The following is a 27,979-nucleotide window of genomic DNA, read 5'->3' on the forward strand; positions in this document are numbered from 1 at the left end:
TGTGAAAATATAACATTATGCTCTGTGCGGTACAGTAAGTCATCACCACTGAGATCTGAAATCGTTCAAACTCTTAGCTCTGTGTGTTTGGATTTCTGGGTTGGGTGATGCTGTGCATGTATTTGTCATCTTTTTGTTGCACAGTGTTATACAGATTTCTCTAGTTTATCAGTTTGCCTTTCTGGTTCACATGATGTTTGACAGGTAATGGATCGTCTTCGTGTTTGTGTTTCTGTCTCATATCATTTGACACAGTTTTGGTCATGTATACGTTTGTATTTCTCATTGCATATGGTGTTCCCCAACTTTCTGTGGATGTTGTAATGATACACTATGTAATAGTGTGTCTGTGTATTAGTGTGTCAGGGTCTCTCCTCTTACCTGGAGGGTACAGAGGAGCCCAGGTCAGAGTAGCCGTTGGTGCGCGTCTCGTCCTCGGGGCAGGGGCTGCTGGGAGTGTAGTCCACGTCCTCTCCCTCTCCGTAGTCCTCAAACTGCTCCTCGTTCAGAGAGGCAGAGGAACGCGTCGACAGGTCAGAGGTCACTGATGGGTTTAGCTGACTGCACCTGCAAAAACAGGAAGTAGACTTTCAGGAAGGAACATTCAAAAAGTTTAAAGAGTCGTAGTGAAAAAAGACAAATTGTACATACATTTTCAATTATAAGGGTGACTATTCAGATTCTGACAGTGCAGATTTTGTAATAAGATTGCAAATTATATATTTCACATGAGGTAGATGAGTTGCATTACATGTACAATAACAAGTCTAACCTCTAGAGTTTTTTATAAAGAGAGTTCACTTATGAAGACACCATATGTTCAACACCACACAAAGATTAACAACTAAAAGAGGTACTCACTTGTCTCCAGGAAAGAAAAGTCCCCCTGGTCCATCCTCCTTGTCTACTCTGCTCCTCCCCCCTTCAGAGACATCTGATCCTGGGTTGCTCTCCACAGCACTGTCCATGTCTAACTCTGCCCTCTCTCTGCCCTCCACCTCTCCTTCCTCCTCTCCCTCTGGGAATAGATGGCACCCAGGCTCTGAGTTAAGGGACACCCGCGTGCACATGATGACCGGATGTGCAAGGGCTTTGTCGCCACACTGTGGAGCGAGAGAGAGATTTGATTTATTAGGATCCCCATTAGTGCCAGCTAGTCTTACCTGGGTCCGAAAAACAAATAACGAAAAAAACATTACAAACAAAATAGGCCACTACTCTACTACCACATATTTACAGCACACAATCCATGTGTATGTTTGTGTATAGGGCTTTGTTATCGTGTGTATGTGTGTGCCTGTGCCTGTTTTTTAAAATCTGATTGTACTGCTTACTGCGTGTGTGTGTGTGTGTGTGTGTGTGTGAATGTTGAACTTTAACATTTACATACAGAGAGAGCGAGGTAAGCAGGGGAGGTACACACACACACACACACACACACACACACACACACATCTTTGTGCAGTCAACAGAACTACAGGACTACGCAAATAGTACTCTGACTTTCAGTCAAAATATTGATAGTGTCTAACACTGATAGACACGTTGGTTATCAGTGAACAGTGAGCTCAGAGGTAAAATCCAAGTGCTACAACAAGTGCTCAAATGAGGTCTTAACTCATACAAGGTGTTAAGTAAAACATTAAAGGGATTTAAATCAGGCTTGTGGATTCCTTCACTGTGGGAAGACTCTGGGTGTCACAGGAAGTCATGGAGGGTATTGACTGATAATCAGCTGAGCCATATATCAGACCAATATTGGCCTTTTCTAGTTTATCGACTATCTGCTCTACATAGCAAAGCTGCTGCTATGCCTGCCGCCACTCACTGCCTGAGCACTGCACAATGCAGAGGAATGTCTAGCTGGGAAAATTAGCAGCAGCAAGCAGTAAGCTTTCTCCAACAGAAACAGCAGTAAGCATTCTCCAACAGAAAGGTTCAGTATTGAGAAATGGATGAATTGACACAGTGACCAAAATCCAACTCCTGTTGCAAATATTAGTTTAGTTCCTTTACTAATAATAAGGCTTCTGTCGATGTGCCTCGACATGCATGTAATAAGCTAAGTAGATAACTATGTGACCTTTTAGCAAACATTACGAAAACTAACCATTTCATCTGTGGTGTTATCTAGCTAGCTATATTAGCTACTATGCTAGCTAGCTGGCTAGATAAACAAGGTGCTAAGATATCAGATAGGAGCTAATAGCCAGACCTGGTTATCATTTTGAACATGCACCCTTTTCAGCAAAGAGCCATATCTGACTTGCGGAGTAACGCTTTGATCACACCGACAGTGTTTTGCATTTTGGTACACCAGAATTACATTCATTTCCAATGAAACGCTGCGTTTGCCTTGCAGCATTGCTTTGCAGTGCGTTCGGTGTGATGCATACATTGGATTTATCGAACGTATGCGTCAAACTGTATGCATAAACGGCTTGACCAAAATGGTAGCAGAAGGTGAATGTTGAACTTTTGTTGCATGCATATCCAGCTGATTATGCCTGCTATTTTGCACATTCACTCTATGTGTTCGAAGCGTAACGATAGCTATTTACAGGTGTGCTGATCTGACCAGCCGCAATCGAGTGACGCTTCAACGCAAATGTTGTTGATCAGTATGCGAATATAAATCCCAAATGGAAGACAAACAGATTATCATCTGTAGCACCATAGACTCCACTGATCAGCCTACACAAGCTCAATAACTCAATGCATGCACACAATCCTATTGAATATGCATTCACCGGTATTGTGAGTAGGCCAATGCCTTCTTAATGTGCCCAGTTTATCAAGAGATTTACCATTCAAATACAATTATTACCATTGTGCTGTTATGTAGTTAGATTGGTAAAAACAAATTAAAATGTATTGTTTGACTTTAAAATTTATGCATTACTGCATACATGGCTGTCTCTGGGACATTTTGTCAAAAACAATTTTAAATGTAATGATATTGAATATCGGTCTAAAATATCGGCCATCGGTCTCCTTGACTCCAAAAATATCTTCCCTAAAAAATCTGTATCAATCGTTCTCTATAATAGAGGAACATGACTTTATTTCTACATTCCTGAGAAGTAGGAGGGAGGGAGAGAGAGAGAGAAAGAGAGAGAGAGGGGGGGGGGAGAACGAGAGGGGGAGAGGGAGATAGAGAGAGAGGTACAGAGGGCAGCCCAATAACACACATGTATATCATCCCACACTGAGCATTAGAGGCTAATAAAGGCATAATTCTCTCTCTCTCTTCCTGTTGGGCTCCCGAGTGGCGCAGCCGTCTAAGGCACTGCATCTCAGTGCAAGAGGTGTTCCTGGTTCAAATCCAGGTTGCATCACATCTGGCCTTGATTGGGAGTCCCATAGGGTGGCGCACAATTGTTCCAGGTTTGGTCGGGTTAGGCCGTCATTGTAAATAAGAATTTGTTCTTAACTGACTTGCCTAGTTAAATAAAGGTTATACTGAATTCCTAACATCACTAGAGCTCTGTTGGAGCCTGTCTGCCTCCCAGAACACACACACGTACACACTCACTATCTGGAAAGCGCACACACATCTTTGTGCAGACTACAGGACAACACAAATAATACTGTCAGCCTTATTAACATTGATAGCATTAAACACTGACAGATACATTCTTAGGCTTTCAGTAAAGGTCAAAACATGTTGGTTGATCAGTGAGCCCAAAACCTAAAACACAAGTGCTCAAACAAGGTCGTAAGTGAAACACTAAAGGAATTTCAATTAGGCTAGTGGAACTTGTCACTGTGAGAAGACCCAAGAGGTCACGTATGGTATTGAGGTGGGGGGGGGTTAAAGATCATGAGACACTTGTCATTCATTCAGTGTAGCTCCAACAGCTCTGATCCAGTCTAGATTAGAGGAACCTTACTTTATCTCTACATGCCTGAGAAGTAGGAGGGAGAGAGAGTGAGAGAGAGAGACAAGAAAGAGGGAGGTACAGAGGGCAGCCCAATTACACACAGGTACATCCCACAAAGCATTAGACAGCTTTAGAGGATAGTAGAGGCAATATCACTCAAGGGCTCTCACCTCTAACTGATCTCTCTCTCTTTCAATACTGGTTGAACTGCTAACGGACGAAAACTCAGGGCTGGAAGCCAAAAGCACTATTCCTAAATTCACTAAAGCGCTGTTGGAGCCTGTCTGCCTCCCAGAACACACACCCAACCCTTGATCGCACATACACACATAAACACACAAACACACACACCCGCCCTTCGATCGCGTACACACACACACACACACACACATGCACACAATCTGTAGGCACACACACACACACACACTGTCTGTAGGATTAAGCGACAGCAGCAGGGACCCTGAGGCAGGGAGGGCCAGGGGCAATACAAGGATAAAGAGCCTGTTTAGTATTCCATAGAGGACCAGGAGGGGGTCTTCACATCTCCATGCCCCAAGGAATGCCACCCAGCATGGGGTAGAGGCAATAAAGTAGGCCCCATCGCACCTCTCGGGATGGAAATATTACACTGCAAGAAAAAAGTAGCAGTAGTGGAGGCAGAGTGAATAGTGTAAATTCCTTACAGGAAACGCACAAAGAAAAACACACAGTAGGAAGAATTGGTAGGATTTTAGGTGAATGGTGTTGATTAACCCGACTTGACACCTGTTGCTGAAGAACTATTTGGGCGTGAGGAAGCCGTTTTGCATAGCCAGTGTGTACAGCGTAGGATCTGGTTAAAGTACAGTTCAGTATGCAGAAGTTGAGCAACTTCCAAAGGTCTTCTCCCTCAAGACATGAGACTCAGACAGGGCCTCCATTAAGTCTGAATTAAAGTTCAGTTGAGGGCAGATGGACGGACAGAAAGACAGACAAACAAAATGAAGACACACACACACCCCTTCTGCACACACGCACTCACACACACATATACTCTCACTCACTCACACAAACACACACACACACCGACAGCCAGACAGCGTCACCCCAGCCCTGGTAGTCCAGTACAATAGAGACTGGGACAGTTTGGTCAGGGTGGGTGAATGCCTTTATGCCAGTAAGCAGTTGGTAGCTTAGGTCAGAAGAGACAGGGTAGAGAAGGATGGGGTAGTGGTTTGTTTTGGATGGGGTTCAGCTGGCACTCCTCCAGTCACTCCTTAGCCTTTCTGACAACAGTGAGAACAGGGTGATCAACGGGAGGGGCCGAGGGGGTGGAGTGTGTGTGTGTGTGTACAGTGTGTGTATGGAGACCGGCTTCTCTACCGGATCCTTACATAACAAACTACTCCTGAAAAGCCTGCCGGCCATAACAGCTGAATACCTAGGCTACCTCGGGCTAACACATCACTGTGTTCCCTAAAGTGCACCAGGATGCTGTCAGAGCCATATATACAGTCTGTGGGGGTTGCCAAATAGCCTCACAGCAGCCAGTGGGTGTTACCTGAATGCCAGAGGGTGTTGCACTCTGCTTTAATGATGCCATGTGCCATGTTAGTACAAGATTTATGAGCATCAGAGAGGGTACAGTTGATCACCACCTCCCAGGATATGCCCATTCTTGCTCTTCTCTAACATTGATAGCTCTGGATCACTTACTGGAGTTCTCTGTCTCTCTCTAACTCTCTCCCTCTTTCTCTCTATAACTCTCCCTCTATCTGGTTTCCCATTCAAGATCAAGTGAGAGATGGGAAGCCACCAAAAACCTGAGAGACCAAGACCCAGGGGCTCTGGCCTGATTTCCTGATATCCAGGCCAACACCCATTCCTCCCTCTCTCTCCTCCTCTTCCGCTTCCACACATCCCAGGTGACGTCAGGGGCTGGAGGGTGTGAGGAGATCTAGAGGGGATGAGGTGATGGAGTGGAAAAAGGCTTTTCTATTCCCTAACTATGTCCTAATGCCACCTATTAAGTTGTGTTGGCATGTGTGTGTGCGTACGTGTGTGTGTGTGCGTAAGCACGTGTGTGTTTGTGTGCGTGCAGAAGTGTGTGCGTGTGGGCAGCGGGCAGGTCAAGGAAGGGCAATACCAGCTTCTCTACCTGATCCTCGCGCAACAAACAAACTGATCCTGGAAAGCCTGGCGGCCATAACAACTTAATATCTAGGTTGCGTCTCAAATGGCACCTTGTTCCCTATGTAGTACACTATATGGGAGTCATTTGGCACATATCCCTAGGATACTTACAGTACACATCTCTATGTTCTTGTTGTGTTCCCAAAAGTGCACCAGGAAGCTGTCAGAGCCTTATATACAGATGTCTGTGGAGGTTGCCAAATGGGCCAAATGGCCGCAGAGCAGCCACTGGGTGTTGCCTGAATGCCAGAGGGGGTTGCACTCTTCGTTATGATGCCATGTTAGCACAGGCTTTATGAGCTGGGGGTAGTGTACACTTGATCACCGCTATACTATATATATATATATATATATATATATATCTCTCTCTCTCTCTCTCTCTCTCTCTCTCTCTCTCTCTCTCTCTCTCTCTCTCTCTCTCTCTCTCCTCTCTCTCTCTCTCCTCTCTCTCCTCTCTCTCTCTCCTCTCTCTCTCTCTCTCTCTCTCTCTCTCTCTCTCTCTCTCTCTCTCTCTCTCTCTCTCTCTCTCTCTCTCTCTCTCTCTCTCTCTCTCTCTCTCTCTCTCTCATATACAATCGAAGATTAGGTGGGAGATGGGAAGCCCCCAACCACCTGAGAGAGACCCAAGTCCCAGGGGTTCTGGCCTGGTTTCCTTATATCCAGGCCATCACTCATTCCACCCTCTCCCTCTCTCTTCCTCCACTTCCACACATCCCAGGTGAGATCAGGATCTGGAAGGTGTGAAGAGAGGGAGAGGGGAGAGGTGATGGAGTAGAAGAAGGATTTTCTATTGCCAAAGAGTCCTAGGTATGCCACCAGGCTGTTAGTCAAATCAAATAAAAGTTTATTAGTCACATGCGCCGAATACAACAGGTATAGGTAGACCTTACAGTGAAATGCTTACTTACGAGCCCCTAACCAACAATGCAGTTTAAAAAAAAAATACGGATAAAAGTAACAAGTAATTAAAGAGCAGCAGTGAAGTGTGCGTGTTTGTGTGCATACGCATATGTGACTTGTTTCAGGAAGCTAGGCTTATGTTGCGGGTCACTACTTCACAGGAGAGCCATTTGAACTTAAACGTTAATTTTTTGGCAGAAATGCCTTCTGGAACATGTGAACGTTCATGTGCCTTTATAACAAACTTGTATTCCATCTGTAAATACAAATAAAATGGTTAAATTACGAGCCTAGTTGGTTTAGCCACAGAAAAAGCAAGCAACCTTCCCACTAGCCATGATTGGCTGAGATAATGAGTGGGCTGGACACGCCGAGAGATGAGTTCGGATTGGTCTGCCATGTAGCTCACGTATGTCTATTTGAGCTGGTCAGTATGTGTCGGTAATCCTGTCTAACGCAGCTTTAAAAATATATATATTGCATAGTAGAACTGCATAAGTGTTGCTCTCCACTTTCTGGAGGACCGAGTTTTGAAATCAGGGGAATTAGAGTATGATTGCTAAGAAGATGGACACCTGTCTCCGGATTACATTTTTAAACTAAGGGCATCCGTGACAGGGAGAGGCGTCCATCCAGGATGTATACAGGTAAGATAGTCTAGCTAGCTACATTTTCAGATATTACATGTTTCTAATTTTGACAGAAGGTCGTTTTCATTTCAAGTTAAAGTGTACTGTGAACTAGCTAGCTAACGTTAGCTGGCTGCCTCGCTAGCTAACGTTACGTGTATGATCTTGTTATTCGTATCTCAGAGCCATTCGCTTTGCTAGTTATAGCCTAATGTTAGCTAGCTAGATGTCTTAACAAAAGACTCCACTATGCAAGTAACCATTTCAATAGAATGTCACTAAGACAACTGTTGATAGACTTAGCTGCAAAATTCGCTCTGGCTATCTACTCCGATTTCAGAGCACTCTCGTCTGAGTGTGCCAGAACACAGAATAACTGACGAATTTACGAAAGGTCAACACCCGTTGCATATTGCCGGTGTCAGTAAACGTTGCCAATTTTTTATTTTTTTGCCAGCAACACAGTTGCTGTCACCAACGCTCTGGATAACGTAAAAAACAGCCTAACCAGCTCTGATAGGGTGAGTAAAATGGTCAGTGAACTGTTCTCTCGTTTGTGTCTGGAAGTAGCTAGCAAGCTAGCCAACGTTTGACAGTTAGTTTGGGTGCTTGATTGCTGTTGTTAGGACAGTACGCTCGGATCAACCCTTAAAGAGATGGGTGGGGCTAAAGCTTAAGAGGGTGTGAATGATGCTGAATGGGTGTAGACAAAGAAGAGCTCTCCAGTAGATACCAAAACATTCAAAGGCCATTTTCTCAAAAGTGAGAAACAAGTCCCATTGTTCCTCAAATGCAGTGTATGTAATACCATGTTGTAGCTCTGTGTCTCTGCTTTTGTTCAATGTAAAAGAAAATAAAAGCCAGATAGTCTACCATATCTCCTCTCCTCTATCCCATCTCTCCTCTCTCTCCCATTTCTACTCTCCTCTCTCATTTCTCCTCACACCCTCAGTCATCGGCTGACCCAGCCTGCCGGACGTCTTTATTAGGCTCATCATGGCCTGCTCACTCAGTGGAGAGAGAAAAGCCCAGCAGTAAAATCACTGTTATTGATGCTCTGCTACACACAGTAGAGTAGAGCGGCTCCAGCTCTGGGCCATGCAATACTGTTTTTGTGTCTAAAGACTAAAGAGAGGATGATTCAGAAGGACGCATCTCAATAGTCTAAGCTGTCTTCCTGTCCTCGTCTCTTCGCCTTCATCTACACTACAGCCATGGAAGCAATTATATTTCAATGGATCATATCAATAGTCTAAAGATGTCTTCCTCTCCTCATCCCCTTTTCTTTATCTACACTAATATAAAAACACTAGAGGCTCCTACAGACGTGGGATTGTGTGTCACAGGGACAATAGGTACTAAAGTGGGGTCAGTGTCAGTTGCTGTCATATTGCAGGTAGAGGAGAATGAGAGTTACTGAGAGATGATTGCCAGGTGGGTGATAGCACTGCACAAAAAGAGAGAATGAGAAATGGCTCCACATCGGTGGTGCAAGCACTGAGTTCCAATATAAAGTGCTTTGGACAGCAGAGAAGCGCTAGGTACAGTCATACCAAATCATTACTATTAAACAGAATATGCTCCTGCAGACATTGGGTTTGTGGGCTGCAGTCTGAGAGAGAGAGAGAGCGAGAGAACAGCACGGATCTGAGAGGAGGATCAGTAGAGCCATCTATTATTCACATCCAGCGCAGCAGAGAGGAGAGGACGTGAGAGAGGGAAAAGACAGGGAGAGGAGAGAAAGAAAGGAACTGCTCCTCCCCTCCAGTCTCACACCCACTGAGGGAGAACAGAGTGGAGAGATCACAGAGCTGGACAGAGAGGGATGAGAGAAAGAGGGAGGGAGAGTCAGAGAGAAGGGGGGAGAAACTGAGATAGAGGCATGAGGCATGACACCAGCTTCACCAGCCATGGGATTGACAGAAACTTAGAGGGAGGAAGGGAAATAGGGTGTCAGTCTAATGACCGTGGGATGTTAAACCTACACTGTGTGGTAATATGGTGTGTCATACCATAGCTCTTGGGTTATGCTGTGGGTGGTATCGGGCATGGTGAAATGCAAAACAAAAAACATACATCATTAATTTGTTATGGCTTCTAGTTTGAACAATAAAGTTGCTGGGCAGACACACTTGCTGGAGCACCTTAACAACAATTTCCACTAAGCAACAAGCATCTACAGTGCATGTACAAGGTGTGTTTGTGATATTCAACAGTATATCTCTAAAACATTACGGAATCCATCTCAACTAACTTAATGTATGATATTAGTTCCTGTACTAATATCAGTTCATCAGTTACGCGAGAGCATTAGCATCCACATATTCTTAGCTGGACCCACAGTCAAATTATACTCATGCAAATACATGCAAATACTTCTATGCTATTTCGAACATGTTGTCACACGAACCTCCAGTTTTTCGTGGAAAAACACTGATGAATATAGTTTGGTCGCGTCAGCAAGTTGATGTTAGTGGGAAAATTACATTTACATTTTAAAGCACCATCTGTTCAGAGTATGGCGAGATAACATGAATATATTAATACACATATGGGATGAATCTAGACTAGATTCATCTGGCTCAAACAGACTTGGGCAGATGTAGCGACTACTTTCACACATGATATCCCACTGGGCCCACACAATGAAATTATGTTGAACCAACGTGGAGAAAGAAAGAAATAGAGAGAGAGAGGGAGAGAGAAGGGGGAAAAACTGAGATAGAGTGGGAGGATGAAAGATGAAAAATGACAATTGAGGCATGAGGCTTGACACCAGCTTCACCAACCATGGGATTGACTAAGACTCACGATTCCCTAAGTTCCATCTGGCCAACAGAAACTTAGAGGGCGGGAGGGGAATCTGAAGACAAGTTTCCTGTCCTGTTGACGCTCCTCTTACTACAGTATGACTATGGTGTAATTGTAAGAACTATAGAGTACTGTGTAATATGGATGCCATACTAGCTCTTGGGTAATGTTTGGTGTGTGGTATTGGACATGGTGAAACGCAAAAACACAACATTCATCATACAATTGTTATGAGTTCTAGTTCGAACAATAAAGGTTGCTAGGGATAGTCTAAGTTGCTGGAGCACATTATGCACAATTGAGAGCATCCTGTCGGGCTGTATCACTGCCTGGTACGGAAACTGCACCGCCCGCAACCGCAGGACTCTCCAGAGGGTGGTGCGGTCTGCCCAACGTACTGCCTACCCTCAAGGACACCTACAGCACCCGATGTCACAGGAAGGCCAAAAAGATCATCAAGGACAACAACCACCTGAGCCACGGCCTGTTCACCCTGGGATCATCCAGAAGGCGAGGTCAGTACAGGTGCATGAAAGCTGGGATCAAGAGACTGAAAAATAGCTTCTATCTCAAGGCCATCAGACTGTTAAATAGCCATCACTAGCCGGCTACCACCCGGTTACTCAACCCTGCACCTTAGAGGCTCCTGCCCTATATACATAGACATGGTCCCAGGTCTAAGTTTGTTTTAAGTGGAGAGACAAAACTGTTCCTACGACTCTAATGAATAAAATGGACTACTCCCTCTCTGATCCCATGTGGTGCTGAAGGTCAATAACATTTGAGTGCTGGACATGTCATTGATCTGCAGCCCAGGGCCAGTAGGCAATCATCTGGATGACCATGCAGTTCACGCTACTATTGACTGAGGAAGAAGGAAGAGGATGGAAGATGGTTTAAGAAGCTGCATCATCATGACTAAACAGTGAGCGTGATGCAGCCCAACATCTCACCATAACAACAAGGTATATATGCTATACTATACCTAAGGCATAAGGACAAGTTTTCCACTGGCAATGTTTCCACTCTCTCTTCTCCTTCTACTTAGCCTAAGAGAACGAGACAGAAAGCCTGTGTCCGTCTATTATTTCCCATGCGTCGTAATACCTCCTTTCAACTTCCGCATGGGAAATCTGAAAGGATAATTTAGCTATACCATGTATTCTAGCCTGGATCCTATCATTTTCCCACCATCTGCATCTCTCCCTCCCGCTGTCCAGAGATGGGAAATATTCAGATAGTCTGGATTATTATTCCCTGGATTAAAGTCTGGATGATCTTTTATGGATATTGGGTATGTTGGAGAGATGAGAGACGGAGAGAGTGAGAGCGAGAGAAAGCGATCGAGAGAAAGAGAGTGAGAGAGCAGCAGGTATGAGCAGCCACCCACTGGGACAGACATTGATTGGCGAAATTCAAAAGAAGAGGCTTTGATTTTGTGTGTGTCAGCAGAAACAGGAGTGGGGGAGAGAGAGAGAGAGACCAAGAGGGAGGAAAAGAAAGATAGACTGGGAGAGTGAGAGAAAGAAGGAAAGAGAGAGAGAGAGGCATACTGTGGCTTTGCTGGTGTTTCTCTGACTGTGCTTGCAAAGATAAGAACCAAATCCAATCTCATACTGTTGACGCAATGCATAGCGCTTTTCAGTCTCTTTATCTCTGTCTTACACTCTAACTCAGCAGCCGGCATTCGATTCAAGTGCTCTCTCCAACACAATGGAGTCTACCTGTGCAGTCACTAAACAATATGGCTTTTTAAGTCTCTTTTACTGTCCTTTACCAGAAGGCCTATGTGTTAACTGTTTAGTCAGTATGTTTCCTTCTCTGAGTTCAGCTGAGGTTATTTCCAGTGTTTCCTATGTGTGTGTTTTGGATCTTTATGATTCAAACTCTTGCAGCAATGGAGAGACTCTCAGCCCACACAGTCACAGACGGAGTAAAAAAAACCTGAGAGTCAAAAGAGAACAGGAACTGATGACTCATAATCCAGCAACATTCTGTGAAGTAAGCACTAGAAGTCTCTATAAGCACCTCAGGTTTCGGCCACTGAGACACACACACACAGACACAAACACTTAGAAATGGACACACACCCTCATACACACGACCTCATAACTGACAGCTGCTCCTGTATACTTGTTCTAGGACACCTGTACAGTAGTAGGCCCTCAAGTCTCTCTATGGACTCAGCTTCTCCAAACCACCATTCATTATGTGCCATTGATCTGTCACGTTTTCATGGTGTGTGTTTCAAACAAACACACGCTTTCTCTTCAACGATAGGAAGGACCCATTTCACACACCCACCCCAGAGTGTTTCCCACCCACCCCAGAGTGTTTCCCACCCACCCCAGAGTGTTTCCCACCCACCCCAGAGTGTTTCCCACCCACCCCAGAGTGTTTCCCACCCACCCCAGAGTGTTTCCCATCCTGTGTTTTCCAGTGTCCCTGTATCAACCCAATTGGCTGTATTGGGTTTCCCAGTAAAAAATGTTCTCCATTCCTTTGTCTTGGAGAACATTCCTAGTAACCTAATCAGCTACTTGTTCCCTGAAGAGCCAGGTGGGAACAAACATGTGTTTGTGTCTCTGTGCCACGCGGGCTGGACGGCCCTGTGGTGACATTTCCCTCAGCTGTTTTTTCTTTCCTCAAGGCAGGACTAGGATTGGGCTGGGAGGGTGAGATTTCCAGTTTTATACTGGGGAGTTTCAGGGGTTATGTTGAGTAGGGTATGTGTATGTGTATGTGTGTGTGTTTTTATGTGTTCTGTGTGTGTGTGTGTGTGTGCTTGTGTGCGTGCGTGCGTGCGTGTCAGATAGATAAAAGGTATCCTTGGTGAGGGGGAATGGGTGTTAAGACGCTCGCAGAGGAATCAGTCCGGTCATCCTGACTATCTGAAAGAGTATTTCAGGAACGCATACTCAAGACAGATAAAGAGAGGGTAAGAGAGCCAATGTAGTCTGTGTAATATTCCCTAGTATCGGTATCAGTGCCCTAGGAGTCATATTACAGTGTCATCAACATGCTGGCCATCCATTTGTCCTCATGGTGTTAAACCTGTTGCCATTGAGCAACAAGTGTTGAGCAACTGGGCCCTGGTCATGTTCAAACGAACCAGTTAGAGCCAGCTGTTTCATATCAAAACAAAACCAACCCCAACTACCAGAATAAAGCCCTGATATAGACGCCACTATGGAGGCCATATCAGGGTTCAGAAAAGCCGTGCTAAAAATGCCCTTGGAATGGAGCGTGGAAAGTGATACAGAGGTGCCATGTCTTTAATATAATATTACTTTGGTGCCATGAACTTCAGATAATAAAGTCCATTGTTTTTCTGTGGAGAGAGCGTGTTACCTTCTGTCAGTATTGGCTAGTTCTCCATACTATCCAGACTCTCCTCTACATCTAAGGGAAGTGTGGCTTACATCATTGAATAGTATTTAATAGGACAGCACTAACACACAGCAGGTATCCCTGAACCAGCCCCTCTCAGCTCCCTTCTATCAGCCTGGTAACACATTCAACTCTCAGCTGTTAGGACGACCCCCACCAGTAGACACACATATGGACACAAAAACGCATGCAAGCACACACACATACACACATGAACTGTTTAAAGTTCAAGAGGAATTATTATTATTATTATTGTTTTGAGTGGATTATAGACCATTCATCCTGGGTCAGTGTCTATAATGACTGTGACTATAATCTATACTGATCAAAAATGTAAACTCAACATGCAACAATTTCAACGACTTTACTGAGTTACAAGTTCATATAAGGAAATCAGTCAATTGGAATACATTTATTAGACACTAATCTATTGATTTCATATGACTGGGAATACAGATATGTATCTGTTGGTCACAGAAACCTAAATAAAAGGTAGGAGCGTGGATCAGAAAACCAGTCAGTATCTGGTGTGACCACCATTTGCCTCATGCAGCGCAACACATCTCCTTCACATAGAGTTGATCAGGCTGTTGATTGTGGCCTGTGGAATGTTGTCCCACTCCTCTTCAATGGCTGTGTAAAGTTGCTGGATATTGGCAGGAACTGGAACCCGCTGTCGTACACGTTGATCGAGAGCATCCCAAACATGCTCAATGGGTGACATGTCTGGTGAGTATGCAAGCCATGGAAGAACGGGACATTTTCACCTTCCAGGAATTGTGTATACAGATCCTTGCGACAAGTGACCGTGCATTATCATGCTGAAACATGAGGTGATGGCAGCGGATGAATGGCATGACAATGGGCTTCAGGATCTCGTCACGGTATCTTTGTGCTTTCAAATTGCCATCGATTAAATGCAATTGTGTTTATTGTCTGTAGCTTATGCATACCCATACCATAACCCTACTGCCACCATGGGGCAATCTGTTCACAATGTTGACTCGCCCACACATGGTCTACGGTTGGACTTACTGCCAAATTCTCTAAAAACGACGTTGGAGGCGGCTTATGGTAGAGAACTTTTAATTCTCTGGCAACAGCTCTGGTGGACATTCCTGCAGTCAGCATGCCAATTGCACGCTCCCTCAACTTGAGACGATTTGATTTGACATCTGTGGTATTGTGTTGTGTGACAAAACTGCACATTTTAGAGTGGCCTTTAATTGTCCCCAGCACAGCTTCTTGATATGAAACACCTGTCAGGTGGATGAATTATCTTGGCAAAGGAGAAATGCTCACTAACAGGGAGGTAAACCAATTTGTTCACAACATTTGGGAGAAATAAGCTTTTTGTGTATATGGAACATTTCTGGGATCTTTTATTTCAGCTCTTGAAACATGGGACCAACACTTTACATGTTGTGTTTATATTTTTGTTTAGTATAGTTATTCCTACCCAGATCAAAATACAGCATTAGACATGTAGATCTGGTTTGGACCAAAACAATATAGCTTAGGCCTATCAGCTATCAGAAGAAGAGGACACATCTCATTACATAATGTTTTGTTACCGAACATGATTCGTCTTATTCAAACAGATACGGCTAGCCATGTCACATGTCACTGTGAGAGAAACTAGCTACCGTATGATAAACAGACACCTTTCCTCTTTTCTGTGGAACTGAGACCATAATTACAACATATCGGTAATTATATTGACAACTTCACAGGTACTGATCAAGGAAACTCAAACATTGTGAAACCCTATCACCCATTCCGACAGTTTGAATGTAGACTTTTTGACACATTGTTGTGTGGGATAAACTTCTCCTTTCTCACTGAACCATAGGCTAAGTTACACAGCCGGAATGGACAACATTAAGCCTCAGCCCACACTGTACACTAAAACCCAACAATGTTTAAGAGTCTCTCTCTCTCTCTCTCTCTCTCTCTCTCTCTCTCTCTCTCTCTCTCTCTCCTCTCTCCTCTCTCTCCTCTCTCTCTCTCCTCTCTCTCTCTCTCTCGTCTCTCTCTCCTCCTCTCTCTCTCTCTCTCTCTCTCTCTCTCTCTCTCTCTCTCCTCTCTCTCTCTCTCTCTCTCTCTCTCTCTCTCTCCTCTCTCTCTCTCTCTCTCTCTCTCTCTCTCTCTCTCTCTCTCTCTCTCTCTCTCTCTCTCTCTCTCTCTCTCTCTCTCTCTCTCTCTCTCTCTCTCTGTGTGTGTGTACAGCCGGTGGCTGGGTGCTGTCTCAGTTCACCCCTCCTCTGATTGTAATGGGATTAATTGAAATCCGGGGCTGGCTGGTCAGAGAGAGAGAGAGATGAAGAATGAATGGTGATTAATTGTATTTTGTTAAGAGAGACAGACGGTAGCCTACAGACTGTCAGTGGAAGAAAGAGAGTGAGAGAGAGAAAGGGTCAAACGCAGACACACACACAAAACACACTCTCCGTCACTCACACACCCCACTGGAACAATGGACTTTGAGCTCTGGTGCTGAACTCTCCACCCCACCAACCCTCCCTGATCCCCCAACCCCTAACCTCCGCCCCAGATCCTTCTCTCTTATCCTTCTACCCCTCTGTCTCCCTACCCCCGTCCCGTAGCAAAGAGGTGCTGTCTCTTACCCCATCCATTATTTGAGGGGAGCCATGGTGGTCCCCCTGGCCCAACACTCCACCGGCCAAGCCCTCATCTGCAGAAGTCATCCAACTCGCCCCTCAAACCAAGGGCTAAGTCCTCTGCCTTTCGTCTTACACACACAGGTGAAGCCAGGTCAGTACAGAAAGTGCCAGGGGTTTAGATAGTCCAAATGGCAGTCTTTTGAATCAGTGTCGTCCAGAAAAAGAGGGAGAGAAAAGGAGGAGAGGAGAGAGTGCTCTTCCAGAGCCTCTAAAACTGTTCTGGCTGGTTTAGCTCCTCTGTGAGAGCACGACTCACACACACTGCAACTACCTCACTCTCTCACACACATGCAGAGATGCAGCAACTCTCTCACACACACTCATTTGGTTGTTCGCTCTCCGGCTGGCTCACATTCACACAGAGGGAGCTCAGTTCTGGCAACAGTTGTTGAGATTAGGCCACTCCCCCCTCCTCCCTGGGTTGTTGCTGGGCAACTGGCTTCAGCTGGGCTGGCCCCGAGAGAGAGTCACATTGCTGCAAACTCTCTCTTGGCCACCGCCCCCTCAAGCTGCATTTGCATATCAAGCCCTGCCTCTCTTCCATAGAACAGAGCGGCTTTACGAGAGGGGGGAAGTGACATGCTATCTCCACTCAAACAGTCTCATCCAATGACACGACACATTTATCTACAGGTTCAAAACCTGAAAAGTGGAGTGATGGAGTTCTTCTGTGTGGGTTTGAGGATTTGAGAGAGTGTCAGGTGTCCCAATCAGGTGTATAAAAAGTTGTTTGCATATTTGAGCTTCTGTGTGGGTATTTGAGAGAGAGAGCGAGAGAGAGAGAGAGATGAGGGGAAGAGTGAATGGCGAGAAATTCTATTTCAAACCGAGGGAGATAGACGGTAGGCTACAGACTGTCAGTGGAAGAAAGAGCAAAAGAAACTAACGTCTGAAAAAGACAGAGTGACCGAAAGAGAGTGAGAGAGAGAAAGGGTCAAATGCAGACACACACACTCTCCGTCACTCACACCCCCCCTGGAACAATGGACTTTGAGATCTGGTGATGAACTCTCAGAGAGGTGCGGGGAGGGGCAGCCTTAATTGACGTCCACGTCATTGGCGCTCGGGGAGCAGTTGCTGTCTCTGTTATGTCTCAGTGATGTCCTACTTTCCTCAAGAGGAGCTGTTTCCCATACAGGACAGTCGTAAACAAGGTACTCTCCTGTCAACCAACCTGATCACTCAATACACCTTGTCCCTCTGTACCGTGCCAACCTAGTTTCTTTGTGACAAACTTGCTCCAAACAATGGTGACCGTGCCTGGCGTGCCAAGCTAAACCCTGCAGCATTTTAGGGTGGAGAACACTTCTCTTCTCTCTGTCTCCTCCTCTATTTATTTCTCCCTCTATCACCTCTTCCTCTCTCTCACCTTCTCTCTTTTTGTTTCTCAGCTTACTCCATCTCTCACTCTCCCTCTACTTCTCAGCTTCTACCTCTCCCTTTCTTCCTGACATCCTCTCATCATATCTGCTTTTTTGCTCCCTTTGTCTTTTTGACTCAGACTGTCTCCTTGGGTAACTGACATATGTATCAGATCCTCACCTCACAGACACTAAATCACCAAGTGCTTGACAAGTATACATGGAGAGAGTGGGAAGAGGGATGAAGGGAAGGGGTGAGAGAAGGAGGGATAGGGAGGGTGATCCAGGCCAGGGGACTCAAATGAAAGCTAATTATGTGGCAAGGAATGCTCCCCTCCCGGCTCTCTCTCTCTCTCTCTTGCTCACTTACAATCAAAGACTGGCTACAGGTCAACCAATTGGCCCACAGCTATTTGTTTATATGCAATTTGTTAGAGGGCTGGCCTTCTCCTTTCACATTCTATTCAGGTCTATCTGGGTGAGACTGGCGTATTGTATTTCAGTTGGCGACATGTAGTAATACTTTGAGGGTAATGCTTTCAGATCCAGCATTAATGTGATTTCTTGATGTTATTCACAGAGAGGAGAGTAGAGTGATTAAATGATTCTCAAGGGGAATGGAACTGAATCAAGAGGGAAGAATGAAGTGAGAGGAGATTTGTTGCAAATGATTGTACTGCATTATGATGGGACTCCAATCACACACACACATACACACGCACATCACACACACATACAGTACACACACGCTTTCAACCACACAAACTCACTCCTTCTCTCTGACACACACACACATTCCTCCCAAAAAAAAAAAAATAAGCCATACAAATAGTGTATGTTGCAAAGTTCCGTGGGGACTTGAGAGGCTGCCAGCATTCACTATGCAGCATCAAGACAGAGAGAGAGAGCGAGAGAGAGAGAGGGGGGAAGAGAGTGAGAGTGTGTGAGAGAGAGAGCGAGAAAGAGAGTGTAAGAGAGAGAGCGGGTGTGAGAGAGAGAGAGTGAGTGAGTGAGCGAGAGAGAGAGAGGGGAAAAGAGAGTGAGAGTGTGTTTGAGAGAGAGAGAGAGAGAGAGAGAGAGGAAAAGAGATGTGTGAGAGAGAGAGAGAGAGGGTGTGAGAGAGAGAGAGAGAGAGAGAGAGCGGGAAAAGAGAGTGTGTGTGAGAGAGAGAGAGAGAGAGAGAGGTCTTAAGTGGAAGAAAAGACAGGGATACAGTGAGGGGTACCAGGCACGGAGTAGCTGTTGTGGAGTGGCTGACGTGAATGACAACAACAGTGCTACTCTCCTACTGCCAAGACGCAGGACTGGGGGAATTCAAACACAACCACACACATGCACACACACACACACAGTCTGATGTTTCTGCTCTACCAAGGTGGCCAAACCATTTTCCTGTAGACCTATTCTACTTCATATGCAGGGGCATGCAGTATTGAACACAAAACCAACATATTTACCCAAGTGGACTTTAAACAAAATGGTGACCAAATGTGCATTTGTTTTATTTTTTTGTTGCGGTGGTTACAGGTACATTATCCATTTCAAATTATACGTTTTTAAAACCTGTACCCGTTGGTGATGAGCGATTAGTGCTTTTTGAGGTCAGTTCGGTTTCAGTACAATTATTTTAAAATAATCACAGTTTAAAAAAAATATCAACATCACATGCATTATGAAAGAATGAGATGAAAATGATTCTAGATCTTTCTAATTGAAATTCCAAAGCCAAAAACAGTTGTCACGATCGTCTGTTGAAGAAGTGGACCAAGGTGCAGCGTTGTGAGCGTACAGACTTATTTATTAACGATGTCGCCAACAAAACAATAAACCTCCAAACGAAACGTGCCCCCACCGTAGTGCTCACAGGCAAATAAACATGGACAACTACCCACAAAACCAAAATGGGAAATGGCAACCTAAATAGGATCCCCAATCAGAGGCAATGATAAACAGCTGTCTCTGGTTGGGAACCAATTCAGGCCACCATAAACCTACATTTACCTAGACAATACAAAATCCTCATAGATAAACAAAAAACCCTAAACAAGACAAAACCCCTAGACAATACAAAAACTAAACAAACCACCCTTGTCACACCCTGATCTAACCAAAATAATAAAGAAAACAAATATAACTACGGTCAGGGCATGACAACAGTAGACATTCAATTGCCAAAATATAAAAAACTTTCCATTGTCTCTGTCAGGTCCACATTGGGTAGACATCAATAGAAAAATAGGAAATTACTATGAAATAATACAATATTTCACTTGTGTATATTACTATGTTTTTATTTGATGACTTTATTATTTTTCATTCTGTAACGGCGTTCCTCTCTCTCTTCATAAGAAGAGGTGGAGTAGTGATCGAGCCAAGGCGCAGCGGGTTGTGAATACATGATGAATTTTATTTATAAGACAAAACGAAACAAACTATACTTGAATAAACTAACAAAATAACAAAACGAAAATAGACAGACTTAGTACGACGAACTGACATAACACACGCAGAACGAACTAACAAGTACTTACTACAAAAACGCACGAACAAACCGAAACAATCCCGTATGGTGTAACATCGACACAGACAGGAGACAATCACCCACAAACAAACAGTGAGAACACCCTACCTAAATATGACTCTTAATTAGAGGAGAACGCAAAACACCTGCCTCTAATTAAGAGCCATACCAGGCAACCAAAACCAACATAGAAACAGATAACATTTACTGCCCACCCAAAACACATGCCCTGACCTAAACACATACAAAAAACAACATAAAACAGGTCAGGACCGTTACACATTCTTTAAAAATCATATTTGTCATCTCTGCTCCGGTAGTAGCAGCCAAACAGCCAAACTATCCATCTCTCTCTTCATTGAGTTGTGTACTTTCCTCTCTCATGTGGTCTGTGTATCTATCCTAACGTAGCAAGCATACAAGTGTATCCATCTGTCCGAGCCGAAAGAACAGGCGCAATGGATTATGGTCATTGTAGTTCATTAGTAATTGAACCGTAATTGAACCGACATTGGTTATTAGTCGTTTAATAATGTTGGTTAATCGCTCAGCACTAGTACCACTGCAACTAGGATTGCTCATCAGTCCATTGTAGTTGGTATGTCTCTATAAGCTTGGCACATATAGCCACTGGGATTTTTGCCCATTCTTCAAGGCAAAACTGCTCCAGCTCCTTCAAGTTGAATGGGTTCTGCTAGTGTGCAGTAATCTTTAAGTCATAGCACAGATTCTCAATTGGATTGAGGTCTGGGCTTTGACTAGGCCATTCCAAGACATTTAAATGTTTCCCCTTAAACCACTCGTGTGTTGTGTTAGCAGTATGCTTAGGGTCATTTTCCTGCGGGAAGGTGAACCTCCGTCACAGTCTCAAATCTCTGGAAGACTGAAACAGGTTTCCCTCAAGAATATACCTGTATTTGGCGTCATCCATCATTCCTTCAATTCTGACCAGTTTCGCAGTCCCTGCCGATGAAAAACATCCCCACAGCATGATGCTGCCACCACCATGCTATACTGTGGGGATGATGTTCTTGGGGTGATGAGAGGTGTTGAGTTTGCACCAGATATAGTGTTTTCCTTGTTGGCCAAAAAGCTCAATTTCAGTCTCATCTGATCAGAGTACCTTCTTCCATATGATTGAGGAGTGTCCCACATGCCTTTGGGGCAACACCAAACGTGGTTGCTTATTTTTTATTAAAGCAATGTTTTCTTTCTGGCCACTCTTCCATAAAGGCCAGCTCTGTGGAGTGTATGGCTTAAAGTGGTCCTATGGACAGATACTCCAATGTCTGCTGTGGAGATTTGCAGCTCCTTCATGGTTATCTTTGGTCTCTTTGTTGCCTCTCTGATTAATGCCCTCCTTGCCTGGTCCGTGAGTTTTGGTGGGCGACCCTCTCTTGGCAGGTTTGTTGTGGTGCCATATTCTTTCAATCTTTTAATAATGTATTTAATGGTGCTCTGTGGAATGTTCAAAGTTTCGGATATTTTTTTATAACCCAACCCTGATCTGTATTTCTCCAGGTTCCTGACCTGTTTGGAGAACTCCTTGGTCTTCATGGTGTCGCTTGCTTGGTGGTGCCCCTTGCTTAGTGGTGTTGCAGACTCTGGGGCCTTTCAGAACAGGTATATACTGTATATACTGAGATCATGTGACAGATCATGTGACACTAAGATTGCACATAGGTGGACTTTATTTAACTAATTATGTGACTTCTGAAGGTAATTGGTTGCACCAGATCTTATTTAGGGGCTTCATAGTAAAGGGGGTGAATACATATCACGCACCACTTTTCCATTTATTTTTTTAAATCTTTTTTTTTAAACAAGTTATTTTTTCATTTCACTTCACCAATTTGGACTATTTTGTGTATGTCCATTACATGAAATCCAAATAAAAATCCATTTAAATTACAGGTTGTAATGCAACAAAATATGAAAAACGCCAAGGGAGATGAATACTTTTGCAAGGCACAGTATGAGGGCCAGCTTGGGAATTTAGCCAGGACACTGGGGTTAACACCCCTACTCTTACAATAAGTGCAAAAGGATCTTTAGTGACCACAGATGGTCAGAACACCCGTTTAACGTCCAATCAGAAAGACGGCACCCTACACAGGGCAATGTCCCCAATCACTGCCCTGGGGCATTGGGATGTTTTTTTAGACCAGACAAAAGAGTGCCTCTTACTGGCCCTACAACACCAGCAGCATATGGTCTCCCATCCAGGGACTGAACAGGACCAACCTTGCTTAGCTTCAGAGGCAAGCCAGCAGTGGGATGCATGGTTCAAAAGGCATATAGACTGGAGAAGGAAAAGTGTATATATACCAGAAAAGACAATGCATAACAACTGAAATACACTCTGGAGAAACTTTACAGTGACTCACAATAAGTGCATTTGAACACAGAGGCTGGAACAACCACATAATATGAGCGGAGCATCGTAACTCATTAAGAACACAGACACCATATGTCCCTCTCACTTTGAGACATTTCTCATACATTTCTTTAGGCTCTAACAGAATATGCATTCCAAATGGCACCCTAGGCCCTATATAGTGCTCTACTTTTGACCACTACTAGTGCGCTACATATAGAATAGGGTGCCATTTGGGATGGAAGCAGAGAAATAGGCTGCTATAAATGTTAAAGCAGGGTATCTATTTTGCTTATCTGGAACATTTTCAGCATTTTGAAGCCACCATCTGCTACAGTACATGGAGAGTATTAGCAAACACCTACTGCACCACTTTACACAGTGACAAAAATACAACGTAGGCAGAGGTAGAGAGAGAGACAGAGAGAAAGAGAAAGAGAGAGACAGGGAGAGAAGAGAGAGAGGGGGAGAAATAGGATAAAGAGAGACAGGGAAAGAGATAGAAGAGAGAGAATAAGGAGAAAGGGAGAGAGGGACAGAAAGAAAGAGAAAGAGAGATAGAAGAGAGAGAATAAGGAGAAAGGGAGAGAGGGACAGAAAGAAAGAGACAGAGAGATAGAAGAGAGAGAATAAGGAGAAAGGGAGAGAGGGACAGAAAGAAAGAGACAGAGAGATAGAAGAGAGAGAATATGGAGAAAGGGAGAGAGGGACAGAAAGACAGAGACAGAGTTGATATTCCTCTATTGTGTGTGACCGACTGACTTGATATTTACCTATACATTTGCACTCTCTCTCCAAATTGCTATAGTATGGTCTAGAATGTATATTGCATGGGCAGCCTGCATACCTCCTCCCTCTCCCAAGGTAAGTGGCGTTTCAGAGCAGTTAAGTGCCTCTCATTTTCAGGGCAGGCAGAATCAAGCTTCCACACAGTCCTATTTGCCCTGCATATCTCTCTCTCTCAGGGAATTATCTGCAGACACTACGAAGGAATGAAACGGAGAGATCACACACACACACATGGACACACGCACAGTCGCACACACACACTAGTGATCAGATCCCGTTGCTGCCGCTCGCCATGAAATATTCAGGTGTTCTCTACCCACAACAGAACGACAGCACACACACAGCCCTTCTTATAACATACAACTGCAATAGCTGCAGCGTCTATACAAGCGGAGCTTGAAGACATGGTTGGCTGCAAAAACCAGGATCTTGGCCCAAAATCAAAGAAATGGTAAAATCACTATTAACTGCCATGCCACTGTAACTGTACACCGCAAGGTGTTATAGGTGATATATAGTCCTAGGCTAGAAAACAGTGCCCCTCTCTAGCTCTAACAGGATAAGTTACCCAGTCCCATTCTGTCTGTGTGACTGATATCAGCACTTCCAGCGTGCCCCAGTACACAGCTGTGTTATGGTGAAACCAGGCCACTGGGTTAGTGGCGCCCTCAGGGCACTATTAAAAGAGTTATGTGGATGTATTGATAACCACTACATGTTCTTCTGCCTTTGTTGGAAAGGTTAGGATCTCTTTATTACATTATATCATGTAGAATGGGAACAGACACAAGCAACAAAAAATAAACACAAAAAACGGTATACTGTCTGACCCTGTACTCCAGTCAACAGTATGTTCCAATGGGATGTAAGATATTAGCCATAATAGTGCAAGGCCAAGGGGACAAACATTCCCTTTCCCTTGACTTGCTATGATCTAGTCGTAGGACACTATAGTGGTTGGTATGAAGGCTCACCGCCCATCCCACCCTGCAAGAGCTGACACACACACACATGACACACACACACACATGACACACACACACACACACACACACACACACACACACACACACACACACACACACACACACACACACACACACACACACACACACACACACACACACACACACCAGGGTTGCGGGTTTGCTTCCCACTGGGGACCAGTATGAGAAAATGTATGATCTCACTACTGTAAGTCGCTCTGGATAAGAGCGTCTGCTAAATGACTAAAATGTATGAGAGAGAAATCTAAATCAAAAGATAGAATGAAGAGAGTACTGCTTGTCAAACTACTAGACATGTATGAGGACAGGTTGCACATCACTGCTGAAGGGGAAGTGTTGGAAAGGATGTTGAAGACTAGATAGATCACTTCCCCTATTACTGGGGGTTGTCGTGGACAGCATTCACTGTCTGTGTCCAAAATGGCACCCTATGCCCTATATAATAAACCACTTATAGTGCATGTTACAGGTGTTAGGGTGCCATTTCAGACAGCCGTCAGTAGCCCTGAGTAAGACCAGTGTGAACTGAACTGAGACTAGCAGAACCAAACACATGATACGCATCACACCATGGTTGTCAATTACCCTGACAGACAGACAGACAGGCAGGCAGGCAGACAGACAGACAGACAGACAGACAGACAGACAGACAGACAGACAGACAGACATGAAGCAACCACAAAGTATATGAGCACATACACACATACAGTTGAAGTCAGAAGTTTACATACACCTTAGCCAAATACATTTAAACTCAGTTTTTCACAATTCCTGACATTTAATCCTTGTAAAAATTCCCTGTCTTAGATCAGTTAGGATCACCACTTTATTATAAGAATGTGAAATGTCAGAATAATAGTAGAGAAAGATTTAGTTCAGCTTTTATTTCTTTCATCACATTCCCAGTGGGTAAGAAGTTTACATACACTGAATTAGTATTTGGTAGCATTGCCTTTAAATTGTTTAACTTGGGTCAAACGTTTTGGGTAGCTTCCACACAATAAGTTGGGTGAATTTTGTCTCATTCCTCCTGACATAGCTGGTGTAACCGAGTCAGGTATGTAGGCCTCCTTGCTTGCAAATGTTTTTCAGTTCTGCCCACAAATGTTCTATAGGCTTGAGGTCAGGGTTTTGTGATGGCCACTCCAATACCTTGACCTGGTTGTCCTTAAGCCATTTTGCCACAACTTTGGAAGTATGCTTGGGGTCATTGTCCATTTGGAAGACTCATTTGCAACCAAGCTTTAACTTCCTGACTGATGTCTTGAGATGTTGCTTCAATAAATCCACATAATTTTCCTTCCTCATGAAACCATCTATTTTGTGAAGTGCACCAGTCCCTCCTGCAGCAAAGCACCCCCACAACATAATGCTGCCACCCCCGTGCTTCACGGTTGGGATGGTGTTCTTCAGCTTGCAAGCTTCCCCCTTTTTCCTCCAAACATAACGATGGTCATTATGGCCAAACAGTTCTATTTTTGTTTCATCAGACCAGAGGACATTTCTCCAAAAAGTACGATTTTTGTTCCCATGTGCAGTTGCAAACAGAAGTCTGGCTTTGCCAAAATATGGTGGTTTTGGAGCATGGCTTCTTTCTTGCTGAGTGTCGATATAGGATTCGTTTTACTGTGGATATAGATACATTTGTACCTGTTTCCTCTAGCATCTTCACAAGGTCCTTTGCTGTTGTTCTGGGATTGATTTGCACTTTTCGTACCAAAGTATGTTCATTTCTAGGAGACAGAACTCATCTCCTTCCTGAGCGGTATGACGGCTGCGTGGTGACGGCTGCATGGTGTTTATACTTACGTACTATTGTTTGTACAGATGAACGTGGTACCTTCAGGCGTTTGGAAATTGCTCCCAAGGATGAACCAGACTTGTGGAGGTCTACAATTATTTGGTTATTATTTGGAGGTCTTAGCTGATTTCTTTAGATTTTCCCATGATGTCCAGCAAAGAGTCACTGAGTTTGAAGGTAGGCCTTGAAATATATCCACAGGTACACCTCCAACTGACTCAAATGTTGTCAATTAGCCTATCAGAAGCTTCTAAAGCCATTACTTTATTTTCTGGAATTTTCCAAGCTGTTTAAAGGCACAGTCAACTTAGTGTATGTAAACTTCTGACCCACTGGAATTGTGATACAATGAATTACAAGTGAAATAATCTGTCTGTAAACAATTGTTGGAAAAGTTACTTGTGTCGTGCACAAAATAGATGTCCTAACCGACTTGCCAAAACTATAGTTTGTTAACAAGACATTTGTGGAGTGGTTGAAAAACAAGTTTTAATGACTCCAACCTAAGTGTATGTAAACTTCCAACTTCAACTGTATATGCACACGCGCAAACGCACAGCTCACCCATATAACCACGCACGCACGCACAAGCAGTACGTACACACAGGCGCACGCACGCATGCTCTCTCTCTCTCTCTCACACACACACACACACACACACACACACACACACACACACACACACACACACACACACACACACACACACACACACACACACACACACACACACACACACACACACACACACACACACAATGTTTTCTCTACTTCCCCTTAGTAAATACAACCCAGTACATGGAAGTGTCGACTGAGGCTCCAGTCGGGTCACTCACTGTATGTTGACGCAAATATTTGAGGAAGTCACTGAACTACAAGCAGAAAGCACACAGACCAAAGGAGCAATATGTCTGTTATAACACCGTCTGACCTTCCTCAATTTCAAGCATGTTATGTTAAGACCACTGCATATTGTGACTACAGTTCTGGCTGTGGTACCGTGTTGAGGAGAAAACTCTGTGCTGAAATAGTCTGCCAGATATAATAGAACTTCTTCTACAGAATAAACTTCCTCTATTGCTGCAGGGAATGATGATACCAAGTGGATTGTGTATTCCCTACATCATTGTGCTGGTAAAGGCTATGTTTTCCAACCCTATAACATCACTTCTGTTATTCCTAAATTGTGTCTCAAAGGAGGAGTGTGGGTGTGAGAAAGAGAAACACTGTGTGAGGTTTAGTGTGAGTCGGTGAGACGGGACGTGTGTTTGTTGGTCTGACCATTGCACAGTGGGAGAATGTGAAGTTTGCAGTATGTCGGAAAGGTTTACAGTGCGTGAGTGTGTGTGTGTGTGTGTGTGTGTGTGTGTGTGTGTGTGTGTGTGTGTGTGTGTGTGTGTGTGTGTGTGTGTGTGTGTGTGTGTGAGCGGAGGAAGGTAGCGAGCCAGAACTGAGCTCCTGTGACAGCTCCTCTATTCAGCCCCCACATCACAGGAAAATCAGCGACCTAATTAAAGAGAGAGGGAGAGAGAGACAGTGAGAAAGGATGGAACAGACAGGGTATGGATAGATGGAGAGTAGGGTTGCAAAGGGTCGGAAACCTTCTGGTAAATTTCTGGAAATTTAAGTTTTACTCTATATTCATCAAAAACG

At 44.3% G+C, this 27,979-nt stretch overlaps 1 protein-coding gene across 3 annotated transcripts in view; it reads right to left on the reverse strand.

Moving 5' to 3' along the window:
- The window catches only part of LOC129839978 (rab11 family-interacting protein 4A-like), a 70,729-nt gene that overhangs the window by 16,613 nt on the left and 26,137 nt on the right, over nt 1-27,979 (reverse strand). For 2 of the 3 annotated variants that reach the window (XM_055907735.1, XM_055907734.1), the window contains exons 5-6: nt 862-1,103; nt 382-567 (exon numbers count right to left, since the gene is read on the reverse strand). In XM_055907735.1, the coding sequence (XP_055763710.1) occupies nt 382-567; nt 862-1,103 (428 nt within the window). Of the gene's footprint in view, nt 1-381; nt 568-861; nt 1,104-16,413; nt 16,854-27,979 lie in introns of those variants that run through there. The other variant, XM_055907736.1, reaches the window with a different exon arrangement.

Source organism: Salvelinus fontinalis, chromosome 40 (genome assembly GCF_029448725.1).
Source record: "Salvelinus fontinalis isolate EN_2023a chromosome 40, ASM2944872v1, whole genome shotgun sequence".
NCBI classification, from domain to species: domain Eukaryota; kingdom Metazoa; phylum Chordata; class Actinopteri; order Salmoniformes; family Salmonidae; genus Salvelinus; species Salvelinus fontinalis.